The following is a 13,834-nucleotide window of genomic DNA, read 5'->3' as shown; positions in this document are numbered from 1 at the left end:
GCTGCCGGTTAAAAAGACTTTTACTGTACCACGTTGATAGGAAAGAATGCAGGAATTTAATTTGCCAAAATTGGAATGCATGAAAATAGCCTAAGATAATTCTGAAGTCAAAACTTTTGAAATGTTTTTTGAAACAGAAAAATGATGTTACATAATAATTTGCGTATTCTCCGACCTGTGAATTTTCCGCCTGCACGGATATGCTGCAGAAGCCAGAAGGAAGTTTTGAAGTTTTTTAATATACACAGACTCTGTAAGTGAACGTTAATTCCTGGGGTAATGTAAGAACCTCTGATATGTAAATTTAAATTTCTGAAGACCAGCGTGTTATTGGATGACTAAAGGAGGCGTGGAAGGTGATGATTTAGAGATGTCGATGAAGGAACAGAAACAGAAACATTATACGAAACAGAAACAGAGAAGAGGCTTCAATTTGCACAATCAACAACAACAGTGTTTTGCATTTCTGTGTTCACAAGAAGCTGAACCTTCCTTAAAAAGTATTCTGACTGCAGACGAAAAAAGAATTATTTATGTTAGTACTACTTGAAAAAAACATTGATTGAACCCAAAAGGGAAGCCAAATTTTACAGAAAGAAGGAAGTTATTGTCTTCAAAGAAAGTTTAGCTCTGCTAAAAAATTGGTGGGTGGGATACGGAAGGAGTAATTTATTTTTGATGTACTAAATAATGAAGACATTAATGCCGATGTGCTTTTTTACCTGATAAGTAATATGAAATTGGCTTTAGTTACCCGGTAACTTCCACTGAATAGTAACTGTGCTGAGAGTTTTCGGCAAAATAAACACTAAGACACGCATGGCTAGGATACTTGACAAAACCTTAGCATTTTGACTGAATAATCATTCCTCATACGTTAAAGCATCCAAATGTTACCCTATCTGATTTTTACTTGTTTTGATTACTGCAGAATTTCTTATGGGCAAAACTTTCCAGTGTAAAATAGAGGTCTGAAATGTAATAAATAAATATTACACGGCTAAACGGAAAGGATTCGTAAAAAAAGGAGAGATAGAATTGAAATTTTTCCTGAAAAATGTGCAAAGGTCATAGAAAATGACAGATATCTGAATCAAAAGCAAAATGTTTCGAAAATTTGAAGTTATCTTTCTTAAACGTACATTACATTACCAGGCCGTACGTTTACCAGTAAACGTACATTACCAGGCCGTACCAATACCAGTAAACGTACATTACCAGTCCATAACTAATTTATATCACGACAAATTACAAGCTTAAAGAAAAACTCGATATACCATCTAACACCGCTGGCAAAGAATAGGGATGCCAAAGCCTCCGCCATCGATGCTGTCCACCATTCAAGTGAGAAAGAAAACCAGTTAGACAACAATTAAAGAACTCGCTGCGCGACTTCGATGACGATTAACTAATCGAATATCAAATGTGAATGCTTGCTTTCACACTGATGTATATATATATATTATTATTAAATAAAACGTTTTTATTATATATTATAATTGCATTCAAATAGTATTTACGTCTCCTAATTGGTCCCAGCAATTTCAAATGGCATGTTTTTTCGACTAAGCTATGGTTAGACTTTATATAGTCTCACCCTCTTTGGTAATATAACCTAAAATAGAGACTCTGGAAGACGTAAGGAGAATTGTCGCTGTGTCTTGGAATTTACAACAGAGACCTTTGGAAAGGTTGTAAAAGAACTTTTTATTAAAATCAGTAGAATAGAAACCATAGATTGTGCTTACCTGACCAGCCAACATTTATAGCTAAATCAAAAGTAAAGAATTTAGTTAGCTAAGTAAGGCGCGCAATTTGGCCCAGACCTAATATCGGCGTGACAAGTGTAATGGGGAGAATAATGCAAAGCTGTAGATAAATTGCCATCAAGAGATTCAACTAGTAACGTGGCCTTCAGCAGGCGGAACACGCTTTGATTCTACAACCTAAAACCTTTCTTTGAATACTGTCTCTTTCTGTCTCATTTGAATATGCGCGAACTAGAAATTAGCATTCTGACTGGAAAACGGAAGCGAGAAAGACATTAAAGATAATTAAGATAAAATAACTGCTTAGTTAAACTAAATAAATCCTTATAATTTTTTGGTATAAAAAGTCTAAAAGGAAAGCGAGAGAATTGTTTGTTGTGTTATTTTTAATGTAGTTATGATTAGGTAAACGTAAGAATTTCAAGTTCTTTCATTGAAATTGCATAAAGTAATAATATATACTTTTGTAATTACGAAATAAGCATGAAGTTTTTATCACAAGATTCATATAATTATTTAAATATCTTTTGGCGACTTTTTTCGCTGTCAACATGAATGAACAAAATGGGCTATTTTGCCACAGAATGGTAAAAAAATCACTTATGATTTCCAGAGCATTTTTTATTCTTTAATAAAATATTTAATGCTGAATAATAAATTAATGATTTGGTTCTTAGAAGTATTGTACTGATAATGTCCTAAGACATCCAATCTACATTTCATTATTGAAAGCGTAGGGAAGTGTTTAATAGACTTGAAATGGAGCATTTGAGGGGAGAGGACCGAAAAAAAAATTGAAAAAATAAAAAAGGTTAAAGTCCAAAAAATGGTGGGAAACTATGGTTTACATAGTTAATTATACGGATAATGTGGTATTGTTTCCATAGTTATTTGTTTTGGTTTGCAGGTAGGTAATTCAACATTCGAAGGATTACTTTGTAATTTATTTTTCGCATAAATTCTAATGAACATTCTGTAAAAATTATTTAAAAGTAAAAAAGGCAATTATAAAACGAATTGGCGTATAATGGTAAAACAAATCTGAAATTCATTTTCGCGTAATTCATTAGCGGAATCAATACTAAAATAAAATTACTACATAACCATTACCATTTAAATCTTTCTTTCTTTTCTTTCAGATCTGCCTAGGTTCGATGAACAACCACATGACGTGACTGTATATCCAGGACAGACGGCCTATTTTCCCTGCTCTATTCAAAGTCACCCTCCTGCGGAAATTACTTGGCTGAAAGATGATCGACCCATCCGAATGGAGAAAGACAGGTACACCCTTCTGCCCAGTGGAGCACTAGAAATACAGAGGGTGCAGACATCGGATAGTGGGACATACAAATGCAACGCTTCCAATATCGAAAGGCATAGAATCAGCTCCACTGGAACCCTAACTGTCAGTTTAGATTATGGTACGTATTTTAAGTAGCACCGTGTAACAAATATTTAAGTGATATTTTTCTCAAAGCTCAGGATACATTCATTTTGTATCATAAGTTTCGGTGCGTATCGATACCTTATTTCGATACGTCTTCCATTCAATGTACAGCGTCCATTCTTTAACATCTTAACCATCGCATATTTTTCATAAAGTTATTTAAAAACAACAACGTTTTTTGCTACACCGTTTTATTGTTCAAACATTTCTATTCAATTGGTAGAATTAGCAACATACATTTTGCGAAATTTCATTTTTAACGAAATTTTTTATCTAAAACTCCCGCATTGCCCACTTTTTTAGGCTTTTCTCGTATTTGAAAGCTTTAGCCAAATTTTATATCATAAATTTATGCATTTACGTTATAAAGTTACCTGTATAGTGTGAGGAATTTATATCACTAACAGGGATAATGTTTTACATATAAAACTGCGTATTGACTCTACATCAGTAATTAGGTTTTCAAAATTAATAATTTTTTTGAGTATGATATGTTTTGAAACAGGGTATGAGTATTCCAGCATCGCATTTTTGTAAGAGAAACGCTCATCGGGGAAAGAAACACTAATACAGAATCAAATCCAAGTTCTTTAGCGCTAAAATTTTCTCTTTGAATAAAGTTACTCCTTATTTGACAAAATATTATATCATGAAAAGGAAGCTGAGATGGAAAGTTGTACAGTGAACACTTTTGTATGTACAGAGTTCTAGAAGAAGTAGTTTTTAGCTTAAAATAAAATTTATAGAACTTATGCTATCATCTGTTAAAATTTTCTGCATTTAAAATAGTTACGGTCACGACAAAAATAAACAGCGGAATAGTTTTCGACAGTTCATTTTATTCAGAGCAAAGGAAGACTCATCGCGATGTTTAAGAAGTTGAGGTAACAGATGCTTGTCTCACTTTTTTAAGTTCTTTGTTTTGAAAAATCTGCTTAATAACTATAATACTTAATAAATTCATATAATAAGTTTCATCTGTTGTGACAACACTTTTCCATTTTTGCCCAAATAATTGTTTCTCATAGAAAATTCTGCAACGCATACTGCTTTCGGCGATATGTTGTGGAGAAAGACTATGCACATTATGTTTTTTCGCCTTTTTACGATTCAAATCAGCATTCTTCACTTTGTTTACAGTTGACACTGATCACTATAATGATTAGGCAACTGTCCTTTGAGTTCAAAATTTCTTACCTTTGCAATATTCGAAATATTCCATTTTTTTCCCTTGGATATTTATTTTGAATCATTTTTCTCCTTGAAGCCAAACTCTGACTTTTTTTTCTTTATTATTGACAATATTATTATCGTTTCTTTAGATACCGAAACATCGTGACTTTCACAGCATTTTTAGTAACTAAATACGAATAAAGTTCTTCGGAAAGAGAATAAACATAGCTTTCCGTGCATTGCTTCTTTGAAAGCGCCATTTTGCATCAAAACAAAATTGTCAAACAGCAGACGATAATTTACACGCTCAAAAATATAACTGTAGTTAAAAAACTTTTTCCAAGCAGGCGATTTTTTATAGCAAAACGAAGTCTTCTAAAAATATCTCAAGAGCCTTTGTATAATAAACTACGTTAACAATAGTATTAATAAGACTAAAATAATTTGAAAGGTTTCAGATTTTAAATTACGTCCAAAGGGGCGTTTTTTTAACATTTTGTGTGTTACTTTGTGTATTAAATATCATGTTCTTCGCACTTAAACTACATAAAATTAAATTCAACAGCAATATCAGAAAATTTTAAAAACAACATATCTTTAGAATTTCGGATACACAGTTTTGCTCGATGGATATATATATATATATATATATATATATATATAAAATGTTTTTTTTCTTTCGTACAGTGTTGTCATTGCTTCCTTTGAAATCGTTGAATTTGCTAATCAGAAATTCGTTAAAGTTTTACAAAATATAAAATCGATAATAAAACAAATTCCAAATTTCAAATTTGTGCTTCCAGATGCCCATATTCGCAGGAAGATTACGTTTTTCAAAATTGGATGGTTCTTGGTACCGTTGTTTTATCACAATGCGAGAAACATATATACATTTATGCAGATTCTTTATTATTTAATTTCTTTAAATATAATACAGGGCGATAATATTTGGTGACAACCATTTGAAATGTGAAACAAAGCTTGTAGTGAATCAACGCATAATTCCAAAACGAAATTAATAGTCCTTCTGGGAAAATTGACCCTTTGAATTAAAAATTAATTTTAAATATATGTTCATTGTTTTTAAATTGAAGTTATTTAAACTCGATAAAGTTTAATTTGAAAAATAAATTAAATTAATTTTACCGCATCTAAGCACTTGTAAACGCTGGGATATGACAAATTGTCGAGCAGGTTCAGTGCTGCATTAGAACTGTACCCTTTGTAATGGCAATGTTTTCACATTCGCATAAATAATAAGTGTTCTCGTGGCGGTAACGTTATAAATGGAGCCGAGGGATAGTGCGAAAAAACGAAGACAGCTATAGACACATTAAATGTCACCCTTATAAAGTACAAAAAAATTCCATTATATGAATGTGAAATTAAAAATGTAACGTTATCAGGTTCAATGTTTCTTCTTACCTTCTTCGGAAACATACAATGACCTGACTAGAACAGAGAGCTTACTAAAGCTATGTTCACTAATTGTAGTAAGTAGACAGGATACAGACGAAGGGTATACAAAACCCTTTATTTTTTTCTTTATATACAATGACTTCCGTACTTCGGAATACAATGACCCTCCACTCGGGGTCTAACTTAAAAGATATCAAAATAAAACTAAACTCTAATTTAACTTTAGAATAAGATTGGCCTTATAATAACAGGAAGCGTATGTAGCACAGAGACTGTGAACACTACAATACGTTTAATTTATCAAGAGGATTAAAACCTCTGGCCTGGAAGGCAAAGTAGCAACTGCGTAACTTCTAAGGTAAGCGGCCTGCTTCGAACTCACGGCTTCCTCTCTTCTGCTTGGCAAAAAGGCCACACTTAAATACTTGGCGTTCGCCAGACAACTTTGCATAAACTCCTTCACGCTTATAATTCTGGCCGGAAGTAGAAAATAAGAAGTGATAGTAAAGATTTAAAATAAAATAAACGTTAGTAAAACTTAAGATCCTTACATACTTCCCGCCAGAGTTAATTAGTTTGAAACTGAGGTCTAAAACGACCTTGTTGAAAACTTTTAGCTCTAGAAACTAACGCGAGGCCAAACTTTTACAAACATAACTTAGCTAGAAACTAGAAAATTTTAAAAGAAAGAAATTTGTTACAATAGCAGCTCCCGGAATATACAACAATCTTTTTTCTTTTTCATCTGTAGTGCATCAAAACAGGAGCTTTATTCAATTCTGGTTCCTTCCAGAGATCTGGAAGGAAAACTAGTTTAATGAAATGTTACAGAATGACATTGCAAATAACATATAGAATATACTTTTCTTAACATTCTTATTTCATTCATGACTATTTTAATTATCTCTCCCCGTGCTCTCTGACATGTGTTGTAAAAACACCAAACACGAATGTGTTTCTGTCTATGTGTTCAACACTTCCTCCTACAATCAAAACACTAACGTGTTAAAATTCAACATACGAGACCTCTTAACACACCCTAATTTCAACTCTAGACCCTGAGGTACTATTCTGAAAGTGGCTAACTCTAAAGTGTAGCGTCAGAGAGCCTAACTACATCATTCAACCTTTAACACATATTCAGCATGATTTAATCTTTACAGTCACACGAATAACAAATTTTTTAACATTACTTTCACTTTTACCATATCACGTTATTTCTAAACATTCAAAATAACAGTTCACATGTATACAAGAACATATCAAGATGCCGTTAATTTTACACATTTGAAAACATACATTAGTAGTACATTGTTAACTTCTATTCTTTTCAAAGCAAGTGTCAATTCTTTCTACATTGAAATAATACTACATTTCAAAAAGTCTTTCAGACTAAAACTTCTTTCTTGTTAGAATGTTTTAAATAAAATTTATATAATAACTTTTTACAATATTTAAGTCTTTATACAACGCTATTATACATCAACTTTAGTTTTACGCGCGAGTAATTGAAAAACATAATAAGAAAATCGGTCACAACTCATTTCTCGCCCTTTTGGCGATAAAGGTAGACCTCGCATGAGGTAAAACTTCTTCAAATCTGCCACTTGCAGTAAGAATGAAAGATTAACTTAAGTTTGTAAAGTAACACAAAATTTTACTTATCTTTGTAATATTCAGACATCCTTTTCTGGGCCCAGTCTTTAAAGGTGCTGCAGACCGTTGCTTGGTTGATCCTCCTTCTTGTACGGGCTCGCCCTTCAGTGCTTTCCTCTGGAAGCTTCCGTTTTTCACCACTACGGCCACCCTTGAACATCTTCCTTCTGTCCTCTGCTTGTGGTCTTGGCCGTTTGAAGGCAGCTGGTCTTGGTGGAACCGGGAAACTTCTGTCGTGATCCTGCTTGGACCTCGTTGTTGGCCGTTCAAATTTTTCTTGTACTTTTTCCTCCGCCGCTGATGGCCCTTCCGCAGTTCGGCGACTTTTGCTGCGGAGAGTTCTGTCGGATGAGTCAATCTTCCGTTTCACAGCCGGGTTATAGTTGCCGTCCTTTCTCCCGGTCTTTTCCACATACGTCGTCCTTCTCCCTTCTTCATTCTGGGGGTGTTCGTGAACTCTGTTTTTTGGACGGTGGAACGACTTCTTTTTCTTTGTACCTTCAATTTTTCCGCGGGGCAATTTTCTTTTCACTTGCTTCTGTCTCTCATTGGCTTGCCCTTGTACTTGTCGTTTTCCCACCTCTGGAACTTGTACCTGCGGTGTCTGCCGTACCGGATCCTGCAAAAGATCTGAAAAGATTTGCATTTTATTACGGTCATAGAATGGTTTTATCTGGTCAATGTTTGCGGAACAGGTTTCGCCATTTCTTGCCTTTAATACTACAACAGCGTGAGTTATTTTTTCTATAACATATGGTCCTTCAAAGCGTGGGAAAAATTTGGCAGTTTTATCTTCTGGTGCTGAAGAAAGTGAATGCTTAATTTTTAGTACTTCATCCCCTACTTTATAAGTTACTCCCCGTCGTTTCAAATCATAATAGAGCTTCTGTTTTCTTTGTGCTACTTCCGTATTCTTCTTTGCTTCCTTAATTAGTTTTTCTATATCACCCATTTTAAATTCTGGGGCTCTTTGTTGCACATAAAATAATTTATCTAACGGTGTTATAATCTTTCTGCCTAGAAATAACTCAGCAGGAGTTTTGCCCGTTGTATCATGTTTTGCGGTCCTAAGGGCGAAAGCAAATTCATTGACATAGTTATCCCAGCTTTTATGAAAATTTTTAACATAACTACGGATAATTTTCACTATATTTCTGTTGACCCGTTCCGCTATATTTGATTGCGGCCGATACGGGACCATTTTTAAATGACGTATGCCCAGTTTTTGGCACATGTCTTCAAATATATTACTTACAAATTGAGGACCATTATCCGATATAACTTTTAGGGGCGCCCCGTATTTTAAAATATATTTATTTAAAATAGAATCGGTAACTAATTTCGCGGAGGCTCGTTTTAAGGGAACAATTTCGGTCCATTTACTAAAATGATCAACTATAACAAGGAGATAGCGACTTTTGTTTAACTGACTTTTTGGGAAAGGGCCCAATAAATCGATACCGATTATTTCATTTGGAAATTCGGATTTAATACTATTTAGAAACCCGGCCGGGCGGAAATTAATATAATTAACGGCTTGACATGTTGGGCAGGACTGGACATACGCCCTTGTTAACTTTTGCAGTTCAGGAAAGTAGACTGCCTCGCGTACGCGTTGAGTAGTTTTTCGAATACCAGCATGAGAAGCTAAAGGGCTGTCATGGAGCTCTTGCAGGATATTTAATCTAAGACTAGCTGCGATAACAGGTCGAAATTCGTTGTTGGAATTCGTAGTTTTTGTATAAAATAATAGACCATCTATTAGTTCGTAATGGGCCGCCCTATTTCTTATCGCCACAATATCTTGGTGGCTAAAATTTTCAGGATCCTTCAAATACTCATAAATACTTCCAAACTCAGGATCCTTACCCAGTTCGGTTATTACAGTTTCTCGGGAATTTATTGTACACGCTGTCAGCATTGCAACTTTTACGGTATTACCCTGTTCGTCTAATTTAATTCGTGACAGGGCATCTGCTACGATATTTTCCTTTCCGGGGGTATGCTTGATTACCAGATTATATTCTTGCAGCTTGAGTGCCCATCTTATTAACCTTGGGGATAAATTTTTTCCAGAGTACAATCTAGTTACCGCCGCATGATCAGAATATACTGTTATCGGCGCCTTTCCAAAATAGACTCGGAACTTTTGCACTGCTAACAGAACTGCAAGTGCCTCTCTCTCGGTCGCGGAATAGTTTCTTTGTGTTTGATTTAAAGTTCGGCTAAAAAATGCTACTGGCTGCTGATTTTGCGAAAGTACCGCTCCTACCGCATAATCCGAAGCATCCGCTGAAATTTCTAAATTTTCATCCTTTTCAGGAAATTTCAACACAGGGGCTTGCGTTAATGCTTGTTTTAATTTTTCGAAAGCACTATTGGCTTCGGCCGTCCACGAGAATCTTGCCTTTTTCCTTTTTAATTTTAACAATGGCTCAGCGATAGCCGCAAAATCTTTTATAAAGGACCTATAATATGAACAAAGTCCTAGAAAAGAAGAGAGCTTCTTTGCCGTGTTTGGAGTGGGATACTTTTGTACCGCGATTATTTTTGATTCATCTGTCTCGATCCCTTTTTGCGATATTTTGTAACCTAAATATTTTAATTCAGGGGCTGCAAATTTGCATTTTTCGACATTAACTTTTAGACCGGCCTCATTTAATAAAGAAAACACCTGTCTTAAATCCTGTACATGTTGGTCTAGATTATCACTAGTAATAATGATATCGTCTAAATAGATAAATGTGGACTTTCCGAGAACAGGTCTTAACACAATGTCCATGCATCGCTGAAATGTTGCTGGGGCGCCTGAAAGGCCAAACGGCATTCGCAAAAATGCATAAGTGCCAGACTTGGTTATAAAAGCAGTCTTAGGCACGTCCTCAGGCCTGATCCCTATTTGAAAATAACCATTCGTTAAGTCTAAAGTTGTCATAAATTTGGTTGATTTTATGTTCCTTAAAATTTCTTCTATAATCGGTAACGGATATACCGGATATTTCGTTATGGAATTTAATTTACGGTAATCAATAGCGAATCTCCACCTTTTTGGATGCTCCAAAGGATAATCATTATTTTTCTTACATAAAACCACCGGACTAGCATAACTACTTGAGATAGGCGTTACGATCTTTTTACGTAGCATATCGGTAATATGCCATTCTATAATTTTTTCCTTATTCTTATCATACCGGTATGGTTTTTGACGAACCGGCAATGCATCTCCGGTGTCAATACTATGGTTAGTAACCTGGGTAAATCCTGGAATATCACTAAATAAGGAAGCAAATTCACTTACCACTTGTCGGATTCTATCTTGCTCGTCATTAGGCAGGTGGTCGAGATTTACCCTTGGCGGTTCAACCTTTTCTACACGCACTGGCTTCATCGTCAGCTTAAGAGACGCTTCATTAAAATCCAGTGTAGCTTGTGCGTCTGAAAGAAAGTCTATTCCTAGTATTAAGTGTGCTTGCAAATTCTTTACTATAAAAAACATCACCTTTACTTGTTCGTCCTTGATACGGATGTACAAAGGTACTTTACCTACGCACTTACATTGTTCTCCTTGCGCCGCTAATACTGTTGTATTATCCGCATTATATATGCGGTATTTGCGAAAATACTTTCTAAAAAAGACTTCTGCCACACAGGAACACTGCGCGCCGGTATCCAGGAGTGCGGTGGCCGGGATATTATTTACCAAGACTTCAATCTTCGGAAGAGTTAAATTTTTCACCATTACTGTATTTAACTTGTAGGAAGAGGGGTTTTCGTGGCCTTCGGATTTCCGCACCCTCTCGTCAGCAGAAATCCGTTTTAGTTTAAATTATTTTTTCTTTCGGTGCTTTCCTTCTTTCTCCACTGGCCTTGAGACTTTTTTCCTGGGTTGCTATTGAACTGTCGACGTTCGCCGGCTGTTTTTGAATGCTCGGGTTTCCTTGCCCACTGATTCGCTTTTTCTCCGTAGCCATGTGCTTGAGTTTGCTGTAGTCTTGGCGTACCAAATTGGTTTCGCTGTTGATATTGGCGTCTTCTTTCGACGTCCGCCGTTCTTCTACTTTCAAACTGGATTGCTAGCTCAAATAATTTTTCCAGTGTAGTCGGATTTCTCAATTCAATAAAGTCTTGCACTTGGGGTAGTAACCTCGGCAAAATCACTTGAATTATTTCAGGATCCGGACGGTTTCCATACAAGAGCTTGAAAACGTGAATTTTTCTTAAAATAAACCTGGAGAGGTTTTCCATTCTTTGTTGATATATACTGAAAAGTTCTGTTTCTAATTTCGCACGATCCCTTACAACAGGGAAGGCTTTTAGTAGGGCAGTCTTGAAATTTTCGTAGGTATAGGTGGGACTTCCTGCTTGACCCAAGAGACTTCTGCCGATACATTTGAACCAGTTAAGCGCTTGGCCCCTCAAAGCGCTGGTAGCTAAGGTAACTTTTTGAAACTCGTGCACGGGGTAGAGCATGAAGTGGTCATCCAATTTTTCCAAAAAACTGGTTACCTGTGAGTGTCCATTAAACGTTGCTTCTGGTTTCATCGAAGCGCGCATGGTCTGGACAATATACCCAAATCCTTCCAGGGCGGCAGCTGGCATTTCTGGATTCTGAGCTGTTTCTGCAGGCAGCACAGGTTCTTCTTGAAACTCGGCCATGGTTATTCTTCGTCGGGCGCCACTATCAGGTTCAATGTTTCTTCTTACCTTCTTCGGAAACATACAATGACCTGACTAGAACAGAGAGCTTACTAAAGCTATGTTCACTAATTGTAGTAAGTAGACAGGATACAGACGAAGGGTATACAAAACCCTTTATTTTTTTCTTTATATACAATGACTTCCGTACTTCGGAATACAATGACCCTCCACTCGGGGTCTAACTTAAAAGATATCAAAATAAAACTAAACTCTAATTTAACTTTAGAATAAGATTGGCCTTATAATAACAGGAAGCGTATGTAGCACAGAGACTGTGAACACTACAATACGTTTAATTTATCAAGAGGATTAAAACCTCTGGCCTGGAAGGCAAAGTAGCAACTGCGTAACTTCTAAGGTAAGCGGCCTGCTTCGAACTCACGGCTTCCTCTCTTCTGCTTGGCAAAAAGGCCACACTTAAATACTTGGCGTTCGCCAGACAACTTTGCATAAACTCCTTCACGCTTATAATTCTGGCCGGAAGTAGAAAATAAGAAGTGATAGTAAAGATTTAAAATAAAATAAACGTTAGTAAAACTTAAGATCCTTACAACGTTTCTCATAAAATTAAACAATATTAAAGATAAAACTTGGGAAAATTAGTAAAGGCTTAACGTGGAATCCATTACAACAGTATTATACGTTTGAAATTATTTTCGTGAATCGTAAGTTTGAAATTATTCTCCTAAAGAAATTTTCTAAAAATTATCTAAAAAATAAGTATTAGATGAACACTGCTTACTAGAAATTAATATATCGCCTCTTAATAAATCAGATCCAATAATTAATAGTTTAATTTTTTTAACAGAAACTAAAAATTGGGAAGCAAAAATTTGTGCATTATAAGTGGAAATATTTGAAAAATATTTAACAGGCCGTTTGTTAATTTATGACTCTATTTCTTAACATATTAAAAATACAGTATTTAATGATACTTTTCTTTTAACGGATGCCAAAGTTTTATTTAATTTGTTATTTAATTTAATTCCGGTGGTACTAAAATTCGTTATTATTTTGAAAAAAACTAGTATATTGTGCTGTTGATCCCTTGCATAAAAAATGATCCGTGAGTTCAGTTAAACATATAGGGATCCAAAGTGTTTCTTTCCTTGCAGCAGCATTGACTAGCATTTTAAATTACAAACTTCGCTAAGTTTTTTGCAAAGTAACTGTGTCCTTTTCTTAGAATACCTGCCGAGATTTGTACTACATGACCTGCCGATATTTATACTTCCTTAGAATTCCTACCGAGATTTGTAGAAATGTAAAACTTTGGATTGTAAGGGACTATAGAGACATTAGGTTTTTTTTGGAAGCAGCAGAGAGGAAAAATAAGCAATGCCCTTGCCGGGAGTCCAACCACGGACCTCTTGGATACGCGCCGAGTGTGCTAACCATTACACCACGAAGGCATGCTAAGAAGGTGGGAGAAATACCTTATATACTCCCCTTTTAAAGGGTTTAGGGGTTTAGTGGGATTTAGGGACTAATCTTTAATTACTTATTAGGATTTATGGACCTACTGAGCTTTAGGAAAGACTCAATCGCCAAATTCTGGTGGTGAAGAATCATCGTCCACCACCTTTTTTTAGTTCGGGCGCCACTGCAGACTTATTAGGATTTTTTTATGCTGAAAAACTGAAGAAATGCGTAATGCCCTCGGCGGGAC

At 35.5% G+C, this 13,834-nt stretch overlaps 1 protein-coding gene across 8 annotated transcripts in view; it reads left to right on the top strand.

Annotated features, from left to right (window-relative positions):
- LOC118189934 (neogenin-like) overlaps positions 1–13,834 on the top strand; it is a 482,712-nt gene that overhangs the window by 385,602 nt on the left and 83,276 nt on the right. For all 8 annotated transcript variants that reach the window (XM_085807362.1, XM_085807356.1, XM_085807346.1 and 5 more), the window contains exon 4: positions 2,909–3,193. In XM_085807362.1, coding sequence (XP_085663488.1) covers positions 2,909–3,193 — 285 coding nt within the window. The remainder of the gene's footprint in view (positions 1–2,908; positions 3,194–13,834) is intronic.

Source organism: Stegodyphus dumicola, chromosome 1, assembly GCF_044657685.1.
Source record: "Stegodyphus dumicola isolate Sdum_Otavi_A_Nest chromosome 1, ASM4465768v1".
Taxonomy (NCBI): domain Eukaryota; kingdom Metazoa; phylum Arthropoda; class Arachnida; order Araneae; family Eresidae; genus Stegodyphus; species Stegodyphus dumicola.
Note: the sequence above shows the minus strand (reverse complement) of the source record. Positions and strands in the feature narration are given on the sequence as shown.